Below are 13,291 nucleotides of genomic sequence, written 5' to 3'. Positions count from 1 at the left end.
ACGGTTCACTCAGCACGGTCCACTCAGCACGGTTCACTCAGCACGGTCCACTCAGCAATGTTCACTCAGCACGGTCCACTCAGCACGATCCACTCAGCACGGTTCACTCAGCACAGTTCACTAAGCAAGGTCCACACAGCACGTTTCACTCAGCGCGGTCCACTCAGCACGGTTCATTCAGCACGGTTCACTAAGCAAGGTCCACTCAGCACGGTTCACTCAGCACGGTCCACTCAGCACGGTTCATTCAGCACAGTTCACTCAGCACGGTCCACTCAGCACGGTTCACTCAGCACGGTCCACTCAGCACGGTTCACTCAGCACGGTCCACTCAGCACGGTTCACTCAGCACGGTCCACTCAGCACGGTTCACTCAGCACGGTCCACTCAGCACGGTCCACTCAGCACGGTTCACTCAGCACGGTCCACTCAGCACGGTCCACTCAGCACGGTTCACTCAGCACGGTCCACTCAGCACGGTCCACTCAGCACGTTTCACTCAGCACGGTCAGCACGCTCAGCACGGTTCACTCAGCACGGTCCACTCATCACGGTCCACTCAGCACGGTCCACTCAGCACGGTTCACTCAGCACGGTCCACTCAGCACGGTTCACTCAGCACGGTCCACTCAGCACGGTTCACTCAGCACGGTCCACTCAGCACGGCTCACTCAGCACGGTCCACTCAGCACGGTTCACTCAGCACGGTCCACTCAGCACGGTCCACTCATCACGGTCCACTCAGCACGGTTCACTCAACAAGGTCCACTCAGCACGGTCCACTCAGCATGGTCCACTCAGCACGGTTCACTCTGCACGGTTCACTCTGCACGGTTCACTCAACACGGTCCACTCAGCACGTTTCACTCAGCACGGTTCACTCAGCACGGTCCACTCAGCACGGTTCACTCAGCACGGTCCACTCAGCAAGGTTCACTCAGCACGGTCCACTCAGCACGATCCACTCAGCACGGTTCACTCAGCACAGTTCACTAATCAAGGTCCACACAGCACGGTTCACTCAGCGCGGTCCACTCAGCACGGTCCACTCAGCACGGTTCACTAAGCAAGGTCCACTCAGCACGGTTCACTCAGCACGGTCCACTCAGCACGGTTCACTCAGCACGGTCTACTCAGCACGGTTTACTCAGCACGGTCCACTCAGCACGGTTCACTCAACAAGGTCCACTCAGCACGGTCCACTCAGCACGGTTCACTCTGCACGGTCCACTTAGCACGGTCCACTCAGCACGGTCCACTCAGCACGGCTCACTCAGCACGGTCCACTCAGCACGGTTCACTCAGCACGGTCCACTCAGCACGGTCCACTCATCACGGTCCACTCAGCACGGTTCACTCAACAAGGTCCACTCAGCACGGTCCACTCAGCACGGTTCACTCTGCACGGTTCACTCTGCACGGTTCACTCAGCACGGTCCACTCAGCACGGTCCACTCAGCACGGTCCACTCAGCACGGTTCACTCAGCACAGTTCACTCAGCACGGTCCACTCAGCACGGTTCACTCAGCACGGTCCACTCAGCACGGTTCACTCAGCACGGTTCACTCAGCACGGTCCACTCAGCACGGTTCACTCAGCACGGTCCACTCAGCCCGGTTCACTCAGCACGGTTCACTCAGCACGGTCCACTCAGCACGGTCCACTCAGCACGGTTTACTCAGCACGGTTCACTCAGCACGGTTCACTCAGCACATTTCACTCAGCACGGCTCATTCAGCAAGGTCCAATCATCAGGGTTCACTCAGCACGGTCCACTCATCACGGTCCACTCAGCACGGTCCACTCAGCACGGTTCACTCAGCACGGTCCACTCAGCACGGTTCACTCAGCACGGTTCACTCAGCACGGTCACTCAGCACGTTTCACTCAGCACGCTCAGCACGCTCAGCACGGTTCACTCAGCACGGTCCACTCAGCACGGTTCACTCAGCACGGTTCACTCAGCACGGTCACTCAGCACGTTTCACTCAGCACGGTCAGCACGCTCAGCACGGTTCACTCAGCACGGTCCACTCAGCACGGTTCACTCAACACGGTTCACTCAGCACGGTCCACTCAGCACGGCCCACTCAGCACGGTCCACTAAGCAGAGTCCACTCAGCACGGTCCACTCAGCACGGTTCACTCAGCACGGTCCACTCAGCACGGTCCATTCAGCACGGTCCACTGAACACCGTCCACTCAACACGGTCAGCACGGTCCACTCAGCACAGTTCACTCAGCACGGTTCACTCAGCACGGTCCAGTCAGCACGGTCCACTCAGCACGGTCCATTCAGCACGGTTCACTCAGCACGGTCCACTCAGCACGGTCCACTCAGCACGGTCCACTCAGCACGGTCCACTCAGCACGGTTCATTCAGCACGGTCCGCTCAGCACGGTTCACTCAACACGGTTCACTCAGCACGGTCCACTCAGCACGTTTCACTCTGCACGGTCAGCACGCTCAGCACGGTTCACTCAGCACGGTTCACTCAGCACGGTCCTCTCAGCACGGTCCACTCAGCACGGTCCACTCAGCACGGTCCACTCAGCACGGTTCACTCAGCACAGTTCACTCAGCACGGTCCACTCAGCACGGTTCACTCAGCACGGTCCACTCAGCACGGTTCACTCAGCACGGTTCACTCAGCACGGTCCACTCAGCACGGTTCACTCAGCACGGTCCACTCATCCCGGTTCACTCAGCACGGTTCACTCAGCACGGTCCACTCAGCACGGTCCACTCAGCACGGTTTACTCAGCACGGTTCACTCAGCACGGTTCACTCAGCACATTTCACTCAGCACGGCTCATTCAGCAAGGTCCAATCATCAGGGTTCACTCAGCACGGTCCACTCATCACGGTCCACTCAGCACGGTCCACTCAGCACGGTTCACTCAGCACGGTCCACTCAGCACGGTTCACTCAGCACGGTTCACTCAGCACGGTCACTCAGCACGTTTCACTCAGCACGGTCAGCACGCTCAGCACGGTTCACTCAGCACGGTCCACTCAGCACGGTTCACTCAGCACGGTTCACTCAGCACGGTCACTCAGCACGTTTCACTCAGCACGGTCAGCACGCTCAGCACGGTTCACTCAGCACGGTCCACTCAGCACGGTCCACTCAACACGGTTCACTCAGCACGGTCCACTCAGCACGGCCCACTCAGCACGGTCCACTAAGCAGAGTCCACTCAGCACGGTCCACTCAGCACGGTTCACTCAGCACGGTCCACTCAGCACGGTCCATTCAGCACGGTCCACTGAACACCGTCCACTCAACACGGTCAGCACGGTCCACTCAGCACAGTTCACTCAGCACGGTTCACTCAGCACGGTCCAGTCAGCACGGTCCACTCAGCACGGTCCATTCAGCACGGTTCACTCAGCACGGTCCACTCAGCACGGTCCACTCAGCACGGTCCACTCAGCACGGTCCACTCAGCACGGTTCATTCAGCACGGTCCGCTCAGCACGGTTCACTCAACACGGTTCACTCAGCACGGTCCACTCAGCACGTTTCACTCTGCACGGTCAGCACGCTCAGCACGGTTCACTCAGCACGGTTCACTCAGCACGGTCCTCTCAGCACGGTTCACTCAGCACGGTTCACTCAGCACGGTTCACTCAGCACGGTCCACTCAGCAGAGTCCACTCAGCACGGTCCACTCAGCACGGTCCACTCAGCACAGTTCACTCAGCACGGTCCACTCAGCACGGTCCACTCAGCACGGTCCACTCAGCACGGTCCACTCAGCACGGTTCACTCAGCACGGCTCACTCAGCACGGCTCACTCAGCACGGTCCACTCAGCACGGTTCACTCAGCACGGTTCACTCAGCACGCTCTCGACTATCGGCCATCACTGTGGCGCGTCCTGCTGACCAACCCCCCCATCCCCGTCACGGTGTGGGTGATGTCTCTAACCTGGGCGCGTTCTCTAGTGCACGTGCTCCTCTCTCCGCCTCGCAATGTAATGCAAGAAAATAATATCACAGTAATTTTTTTTTTCTTTCTAACGAAAGAACCAAAGATTAATTCCCGCAGTCACAAAAGCTCCAAATCAAGTTTGTAATGCAAGCATTCATCTTTCCATGCCTTCGTCACCACGATCTATCCACTGCTGGATGAAGATCAATATATCTCCATGCATCTCTCCATGCTCTTATCATCATCGTGATCTGTCCACCGTTGGATGTCTCTAATCTCCGTGTCTTTTCGAATCCACGCATTCTTACTTCTCTCCCAGCGTAACTGCTCGCGTGAATCTCCCTCCTCTACTTCCCTGCGCACTTTTAGTTTTTTTTTATATCCCGGGGGATGGCGGGGGGCTCGCTAAGCCCCCCCCCTACCCACCACTGAGTGTGTGGATCTTTATTCTGTTCTGATCGACACGATGATGATTCAGATGATGGCGGTGGTGTAGCAGGGTGAGCGCACCCCGCGATGAACTCTCACGACCAATGACAGTCCTGTGGGCCTCCCCTAGGTATACTCAGCCTAAAATGGTCATCTGGTGCGGTGTGTAAAACATCAGCGTGGAGGAATCAAAGGCGGTCAGGAGTTGATGCTCACAACCCACCCCATTCGCGCGATGCGCCGGTCATCATCGGCTCTCACTCACGGCACAACAATATCCTGCGGGCTGCGTGGGTGATCTTTGTCTGTGCGGGTCTTTACTCTGCTCTGATGAGATGATGATTCTATTCGTGGTGTAGGGGACAATGCCCTGATGAGCTCCCTTGTGCTGTGCATCGTCAAGAGGTGGAGACGGACGCAGTGTTCCCATTCTTTCCTCACCACAGCTCTGCTCCATAATTGCACTAATTACCATAATGGACACGTGTTTAAGTTCGCCATTGATGTGTGTGCTTTGAAAATGTAACACAGCTGCTAAGCCCAACGGCCCAAAGCCTCAAGCGACCAGTAACAAACGGCACTGTCACAGTTCTAATAAACAAAAAGTGTCACGCGCTACTTGAATTGAGCTCGGTTATCGATGGGAGGAAGGACTTCCAGAGTGCAGCGGGGCGAGAGAAGGGGCAGTGAGAAAAGCGAGGAGACCTGCACTGTGGTGAGTACGTGAAAGGGGTGAGTAGGTATGTGTGTAGGTGAGTGGGTGACTGAGTGGGTGAGTAGGTATGTGTGTAGGTGAGTGGGTGACTGAGTGGGTGAGTAGGTATGTGTGTAGGTGAGTGGGTGATTGAGTGGGTGAGTAGGCATGTGTGTAGGTGAGTGGGTGACTGAGTGGGTGAGTAGGTATGTGTGTAGGTGAGTGGGTGATTGAGTGGGTGAGTAGGCATGTGTGTAGGTGAGTGGGTGACTGAGTGGGTGAGTAGGTATGTGTGTAGGTGAGTGGGTGACTGAGTGGGTGAGTAGGTATGTGTGTAGGTGAGTGGGTGACTGAGTGGGTGAGTAGGTATGTGTGTAGGTGAGTGGGTGACTGAGTGGGTGAGTAAGTATGTGTGTAAGTGAGTGGGTGACTGAGTGGGTGGGTAGGTATGTGTGTAGGTGAGTGGGTGAGTGAGTGGGTGAGTAGGTATGTGTGTATGTTAGTGGGTGAGTGAGTGGGTGAGGAGGTGTGTGTGTAGCTGAGTGGGTGAGTGAGTGGGTGAGGATGTGTGTGTGTAGGTGAGTGAGTGAGTGAGAAGGTATGTGTGTAGCTGAGTGGGTGAGTGGGTGGGTGGGTAGGTATGTGTGTAGGTTAGTGGGTGAGTGGGTGGGTGAGTAGGTATGTGTGTAGGTTAGTGGGTGAGTGAGTAGGTATGTGTGTAGGTGAGTGGGTGAGTGAGTGGGCGAGGAGGTGTGTGTGTAGCTGAGTGGGTGAGTGAGTGGGTGAGTAGGAATGTGTGTAGGTTAGTGGGTGAGTGGGTGGGTGAGTAGGTATGTGTGTAGGTTAGTGGGTGAGTGAGTGGGTGAGTAGGTATGTGTGTAGCTGAGTGGGTGAGTGAGTGGGCGAGGAGGTGTGTGTGTAGCTGAGTGGGTGAGTGAGTGGGTGAGTAGGTATGTGTGTAGGTTAGTGGGTGAGTGGGTGGGTGAGTAGGTATGTGTGTAGCTGAGTGGGTGAGTGAGTGGGTGAGTAGGTATGTGTGTAGCTGAGTGGGTGAGTGAGTGGGTGAGTAGGTATGTGTGTAGGTGAGTGGGTGAGTAGGTGTGTGTGTAGGTGAGTGGGTGAGTGAGTGGGTGAGTAGGTATGTGTGTAGGTTAGTGGGTGAGTGGGTGGGTGAGTAGGTATGTGTGTAGTTGAGTGGGTGAGTGAGTGGGTGAGATAGGCCTACCTCGGAAAGACGTAACTAATCAACACCGATGTGGCAGCCGCCTTCGTTTCTAAGTCAAATCAGTAATAACCGTTTTACCGCATAATGATTGTGAGCGGTTACTGGTGACACAGAAACCCCATTGCTTAACGACTCTACTCTGCATACGTGTGTGTAAGGAATGAGGGGATGTCTGGGTGGGTGGATGGGGCAGGAATACACAGAGGTAATTTTAGAAGATTGGGTAATTTTTGGCAAGATTGGTCATGCCTTTGGGTTGAGTATCTTGAGAGTACGTGGGGGTGTGTGACTATGTTTGTGTGTCCACGTGTGGGGGGCGGTGGCGGGGCGGTGGCGCGCTGCGCCACAAACCCGACCAACCGAGTCCGATTCCCGCGCACAATAAATAACAGTGGAGAATATTTTAACTGGCCATGGGCCTCCCCTAGGACAACTCAACCTCAAATGAGTCCCTGGTGCGGTGTGTAAACATCCCCACTGGGGAGACAAAGACGGCCAGGCGTGGTATTGGCTACCCACCCCCTCTTGTGCCGTGCCGGCCTTCGTAGGTGCTCGCTAACAGCACTTGCCCCTACAGTCTGTTTAGGCTGTACGGGGGTTAATGTTGAGTGTATGTGTATACGTACGTTTGTGTGTGAAGGATGCATGCGTTTGTGGTGTGTGGAGGAGTGTTGGGATGGTGTGTGAGTGCATGAGTGTGTCTGCGATTGCGTGTCCTTTGTGTGCAACTTGACACAATGGGGGCACGTGTGTTACATCTGCAGTCATCTCAGTCACTCACCTCATGACAACTGCAAAAGTGACCTCCTGCCAGCGTTCCACACTTCACGTTATAGGGTAAGGCTAGAGTGGGGGCTAGGGTCGGTGCTAGAGTCGGTGCTAGAGTCGGGGCTAGAGTCGGGGCTAGAGTCGGGGCTAGAGTCGGTGTTAGAGTCGGTGTTAGAGTCGGTGTTAGAGTCGGGGCTAGAGTCGAGGCTAGTGTCGGTGCTAGAGTCGGTGCTAGAGTCTGGGCTAGAGTCGGTGTTAAGAGTCGGGGCTAGAGCCTGTGCCAGAGTCTGTGCCAGAGTCCGTGCTAGAGTCGGTGCTAGAGTCAGTGCTAGAGTCGGTGCTAGAGTCAGTGCTAGAGTCGGTGTTAGAGTCGGTGCTAGAGTCGGGGCTAGAGTCGGGGCTAGAGTCTGGGCTAGAGTCTGGGCTAGAGTCGGTGCTAGACTCGGTGTTAGAGTCGGTGCCAAAGTCGGGGCTTACAGGAAGGTGCCATTGCTGGCGTGGCCGCCCCGCATCAGCCTGGCCTCGGCCTCCCTGCGTGTGATCCTGCGGTGGAACCACGCCATCTGCTCGTGCAGCGTCGACACCACCATGGGCTCCAGCTCGTGGCCCCGCGTCCTCAGGTACTCCTCCAGCGCCTCGCCCTGACAATAACATCAGCATCATCAACAACAACACGTGTCGAGTGTTTTTTGTTGAACCAGCAGACTCTCGAGGGACAAAGAGTTTCATTTGCAAGAGAAGTTAAAAATTATGCACAAACAAAAACAATATTAAATGAGTTCCCCTTTTTGAAAGTCGGCACGGACAAATTGCAATTTGAAAGAACCTTCACAGTTACATAAATTTTCACAAACAAGTTAGATTTAGGATGATTATGTACATGTACTGTATGTTGAATTTCTTTCGCACCGTGTTAACCGTGTTATTCGACGGTGCGATCATTGCACCCGTGTGTACATTGACATGGACGCGTGTCTAGTATATCAGTATAATATTCATCGGGCTTGATCTATCCACTCCACAGCGCTCACCCCAAAACACTCACCCCACAGCACACTCACTACAGCATTCACCCCACAGTGATCATCCCACCACAGCAAGAACAACCGCCATTCACCACTAAGTGGCGGTGACGTCACCATGACGCTTGTGCCAGGCTATGTGCACCCTGAGGCCACGTGAAGTGTCGAACGGCCGCTGGCAGGAGGTCACGGGGCAGACCCAGGTGCCACGGGTCGACTGACTGAGATGACTGGCTGATGCACCACTTGTTGCCCCCTACTGTGCCAACCTGCTGTGCTTTAGCCACCCGGCGCTCCGCTCGTTGTTGTGAGCGTCGCCCCTCCGCCCTCCGTTGTTGTTGGAGGGCGACTACCTCCAACTGCCCAGTAGCGTCCTTCACGAGCCTCCTCCACAGAGGCCGATCTTGACACCGCTGGTACCAGTCATCGGCAATTCCACTCAGCTCCACGTCCTCCTCTACCACATCACTCCATCTCTTCTCTAGCCCGTGCCGCGCCCGTTTAGCCCCCTCAATCTGGCAGGAAAAAAAGCTGTTTCGGCATGCGGTGGCTGGGCATGCGGGCTACATGACCCAGCCATCGCAGCCTTGCCCGCCGGAGGAGCTCACCGATGGGACCTTGCCAAGATCTTTCAAGGATTTGTGAGCTCCTCACACAATCCAGTCTGGTTAAACCTAGGATGGATCGTAGGCAGGCCAGCCTAAATGTTTCTAACCGGCGAAGATGTTCCATTAGGGGGGTCCACGTTTCGCAAGCGTAGAGAAGGGAGGGAATGACCGTGGCCGAGAAGACCTGAAGCTTAGTGCGGAGCGACAGACCAGGTAGCTTCCACACAGCGTTACGCAACCGATGAAAAGATATTGCCGCTCGACTGATTCGGAGTGAGACCTCTGCTGTTAAACTGGAGCCGGTCATAAGCACACTGCCCAGGTATGGGAAACTCTCCACTCGCTCCACAACTGCCCCATCACCGATTGGGAGTTGTGGGGGTGGAGTGTCCGATGGTACAAAATATCCAGGCAGGTGCTTAGTTTTGGTGGGGCTGATGGTAAGGCCCCACCTCTTAGTGGCACGCTCCAGTCTCAGCAGCAGCGTCTCCAACTCCTCCTCTGACTGAGCAGCTATTACCAAATCATCAGCATACATAACGTGGTTGAGCAATAAGGAGCCATCCTTTGACCGCACCCGGGCATCGATCAGCCTCCCATTATATCTGTACCATATGGAGATTCCCCCGGTACAGCTATTGAAGGCTTCATGAACTACGTAGTCAAAATAGATGTTAAATAATGTGGGAGCCAGAGGACATCCCTGTCGCACCCCAAGGTGTACAGGGAATGGCTCTGACTCCCGGCCACGTAGTTTTTTCCCGGGCCCGCTCACCATCATGAAGGTCCTTAATGATCGTGAGCATAGGGTCAGGTACTCCAAAAGCACGAAGAACAACCCAGAGCCCAGGCCTACTGATGGCATCATAGGCCTTGACCAGGTCAATAAAGCAGAGATGTAGGTCTTGTTGGAATTCCCTACACCTCTGCTGTAGCAGACGGACAGAAAATATGGCATCTGTGCAGGACCGCCCTTTCCTGAAACTGCATTGGGGATCCGCAAGCCTCTCCTCAGCGTGCCTGGCAAGGCGATGCTGAATAATCCTTGCCAAGACCTTTCCCGGCACACTGAGGAGTGAGATGCCCTTGTAGTTGTTACAGTCTGTGCGGTCCCCCTTCTTAAAAAGGGGGACCACCAGGGCATCCTTCCAATCCTGCGGAACCCGTCCAGTGGTCCAGACTGTTGATATGATGTCATATAGGGCAGTCTGTGCACAAACGCCACCCTCCCTCAGCATTTTGCTTGGGAGATCATCTCCGCCCGCTGCCTTTCCTGGTCTCAGACTCCGGATCGCCTTCAGTACTTCCTCAACAGATGGCACCTCAGCCAGCCACTCACAGGGGGTGACTTCTTCCAACATTTGAGGCACCGCAGCCTCAGCAGGGTCATCCTCACTTTGTGCCACGATGTTTTCCTGGCCGAGGGATTTTCCCTCCCCCAGGACCTCACAGAAATGCTCAGCAAATCTGCAAACCTGTTCCTGGGGGTCGGAGATTGTATCACCGTTTTTTCCCCTAATGATGGTAATAGGTGTGGCGCTGCAGGTTACTTTTTTGATGGAGTTAAATAGAAATTTGTGATCACGGACCACTGAGGCAGACTCCATCTCCTCAGCAACCCGCGACTACCACCCATCCTTGCAGCGCCTCACGGCTCTCCGAACCTCTGAGCGAAGGCTGCGGTTAGCCTCCTCATTCTCTGACGTGGGATTCTGTAGCCGATGACAGTGGGCCTGTCGCTTTTTCTCAACCATCCTGAACACCTCCTCTATCAGCCAGGGTCTCTGGGGAGGTCTGGACCGCGTACCCAAAGCAGCCATTGCAGCTGCATGAGTCACAGTCCTAAACCTCGCCCATTTACCTTCGACATCAGGAGGAGTCGGGGACGATGCCAATCCCAGCCGCAAGCGATGATGAAATTCTCGCTTGCAACTTTCATCAGATAACTGAGACCAGGCCACTTTAGGTTGGAATGGGGTCCTGGGTGTACACCCACCACCGGAGTGGAAGAATGGCAGGCGCATCTTACAGATGACTAGTCGATGGTCAGAGGGCAGATCAGCTCCACGGTAGGTCCTGGTGTCAAGGACATGGGCTCGCATGCGCTGGTCCGTCACTATGTAGTCCAGCAGATGTTCTTGCTTGGACCCGGCATGCATCCATGATGTTGTGTTGATGCGCCGATGCCGGAACAGCCGGAACCACAGCGCTCACCCCAAAACACTCACCCCACAGCACACTCACCACAGCATTCACTCCACAGCGCTCACCCCACAGTGATCATCCCACCGCACCCCCACCACAGCGATCACCCCAAAACACTCACCCCACAGCACACTCACCACAGGATTCACCCCACAGTGATCATCCGACAGCACCCCCACCACAGCGCTCACCCCACACCGCTCACCCCAAAACACTCACCCCACAGCACGCTCACCACAGGATTCACCCCACAGTGATCACGCCACAGCACACTCACCACAGCATTCACCCCACAGCGCTCACCCAGGGCCGGTTCAAGGCGTGGAGGCATTGGGGGCTGCAGCCCAGGAGCCTCCGTCAGCTGGAGGGCCTCCAGAGATTAAGTGAAAAGTTATTTAAATTGGGAATGCTGAATTTAAATTGTCGTTAGCCTTGTAAAAATACATTTGATTTTTCTTTCACTTTGTTTTCCTTTAGAAAATATTACTGGGGGGGGGGGGGGGGGTGGCTCACAGTACCTGTAGTCCAGGGGCCTACAATATCTGAATCCGGCCCTGCGCTCACCCCCACAGCGCTCACCTGCAGCCCTAAGTTGTCGCGCACGTAGGCGCGAAGCGTCTTCTCCTTGACGACGTCGAAGAGCGGGGAGCCCGGCTTAAACTCGGGCGGTCTCTGCACGGCGTCCGTGAGCACGCAGCAGAGGCGGTCGGCCACGAGGCAGTGGTAGGAGCACAACTCAGCGGGGCTCGCGTGCTCCGCGCCGACGCCGTCCTCCTCCAGCGTGGTGGCCGCCTCGCCCGCGATGGCGAAGCGGCCGCCTCCCGTGCGCACCACGGGGTAGTGCTTGAACTGGCCCCTTCGGTAGCGCACGCTCAGCACGAAGCCTCCCAGGTGGCTGCGGCTGGCCCTGAGGAGGTAGCAGCCGTCCCGCCGGCCCCGCTTGAGGAAGCGCTCGGCCTCCTTGCGAGTGATGAAGCCATAGTAGTAGGACAGAGACTCGGTGTCGGTGGACATCGTCTGCGTGGTGGGCACATAGAGGTGGGATGGTGAGCCAACACGGACCACCAACAGCACTGACAGCTCGACCGCCAACACCATCAGCACCACCTCAATCACCAATATTACGGTCTCATACTCTTTGGTTTTATTCGGTAAAGTCACGTAGATAAAATAAAACAAAAGAAAACAATTAAATCATGACGTTTCGGAGGCAACACAAGCTTCCGTCTTCAGGTGGAATAGTCAACACAGATATTCTGCGTTGACTATTCCACCTGAAGACGGAAGCTTGTGTTGCCTCCGAAACGTCGTGATTTAATTGTTTTCTTTTATTTTGTTTTATTTTATCTACGTGACTTTACCGAATAAAACCAAAGAGTATGAATCATTGCAGTCACGAAAGCTTCAAATCTAGAATTACGGTCTCAACCAACATCTCAACCACCAACACCGCTCACAACAACAACAACCGCCATTCGCCACTAAGTGGCGGTGACGTCACCACGACGCTTGTGCCAGGCCATGTGCACCCTGAGGCCACGTGAAGTGTCGAACGCCCGCTGGCAGGAGGTCACGGGGCAGACCCAGGTGCCACGGGTCGACTGACTGAGATGACTGGCTGATGCACCACCTGTGCCCCCTACTGTGCCAACCTGCTGTGCTTTAGCCACCCGGCGCTCCGCTCGTTGTTCTGAGCGTCGCTCCTCCGCCCTCCGTTGTTGTTGGAGGGCGACTACCTCCAACTGCCCAGTAGCATCCTTCACGAGCCTCCTCCACAGAGGTCGATCTTGACACCGCTGGTACCAGTCATCGGCAAGTCCACTCAGCTCCACGTCCTCTTGTACCACATCACTCCATCTCTTCTCTAGCCCGTGCCGCGCCCGCTTAGCCCCCTCAATCCGGCCGAACAAAAGCTGTTTCGGCATGCGTTGGCTGGGCATGCGGGCTACATGACCCAGCCATCGCAGCCTTGCCCGCCGGAGGAGCTCACCGATGGGACCTTGCCCAGATCTTTCAAGGATTTGTGAGCTCCTCACACAATCCAGTCTGGTTAAACCCAAGATGGATCGTAGGCAGGCCAGCCTAAATGTTTCTAACCGGCGAAGATGTTCCATTAGGGGGGTCCACGTTTCGCAAGCGTAGAGAAGGGAGGGAATGACCGTGGCCGAGAAGACCTGAAGCTTAGTGCGGAGCGACAGACCAGGTAGCTTGTTGTTGGAGGGCGTAGGGTTGACAGTAACACTATTATTGAGTCTCAGGACCCCAATTTAAAGAGGGGTTTGCCCCAGCTGTTTGGGCAAAGACGGCTTATATGGGGGGGGGGGAACCGGAAAACTTGCCCCACTCAAAAGCTTCTGCGCAGCGATATCTTCTGAGGACACCATCCGCAACCTACTTGCCAT

At 55.6% G+C, this 13,291-nt stretch overlaps 1 protein-coding gene across 1 annotated transcript in view; it reads right to left on the bottom strand.

Annotated features, from left to right (window-relative positions):
• LOC116944195 (tyrosine-protein kinase SYK-like) overlaps positions 1-13,291 on the bottom strand; it is a 78,954-nt gene that overhangs the window by 61,011 nt on the left and 4,652 nt on the right. Inside the window, exons 2-3 of the mRNA XM_076074136.1 lie at positions 11,469-11,906; positions 7,532-7,695 (exon numbers count right to left, since the gene is read on the bottom strand). Of these exons, the coding sequence (XP_075930251.1) occupies positions 7,532-7,695; positions 11,469-11,903 (599 nt within the window). The 5' untranslated portion in view covers positions 11,904-11,906. The remainder of the gene's footprint in view (positions 1-7,531; positions 7,696-11,468; positions 11,907-13,291) is intronic.

The sequence above is a fragment of the Petromyzon marinus genome, chromosome 1, assembly GCF_048934315.1.
Source record: "Petromyzon marinus isolate PM22_M1 ecotype Great Lakes invasive population chromosome 1, UKy_Petmar_22M1.pri1.0, whole genome shotgun sequence".
NCBI classification, from domain to species: Eukaryota; Metazoa; Chordata; class Hyperoartia; order Petromyzontiformes; family Petromyzontidae; genus Petromyzon; species Petromyzon marinus.
Note: the sequence above shows the minus strand (reverse complement) of the source record. Positions and strands in the feature narration are given on the sequence as shown.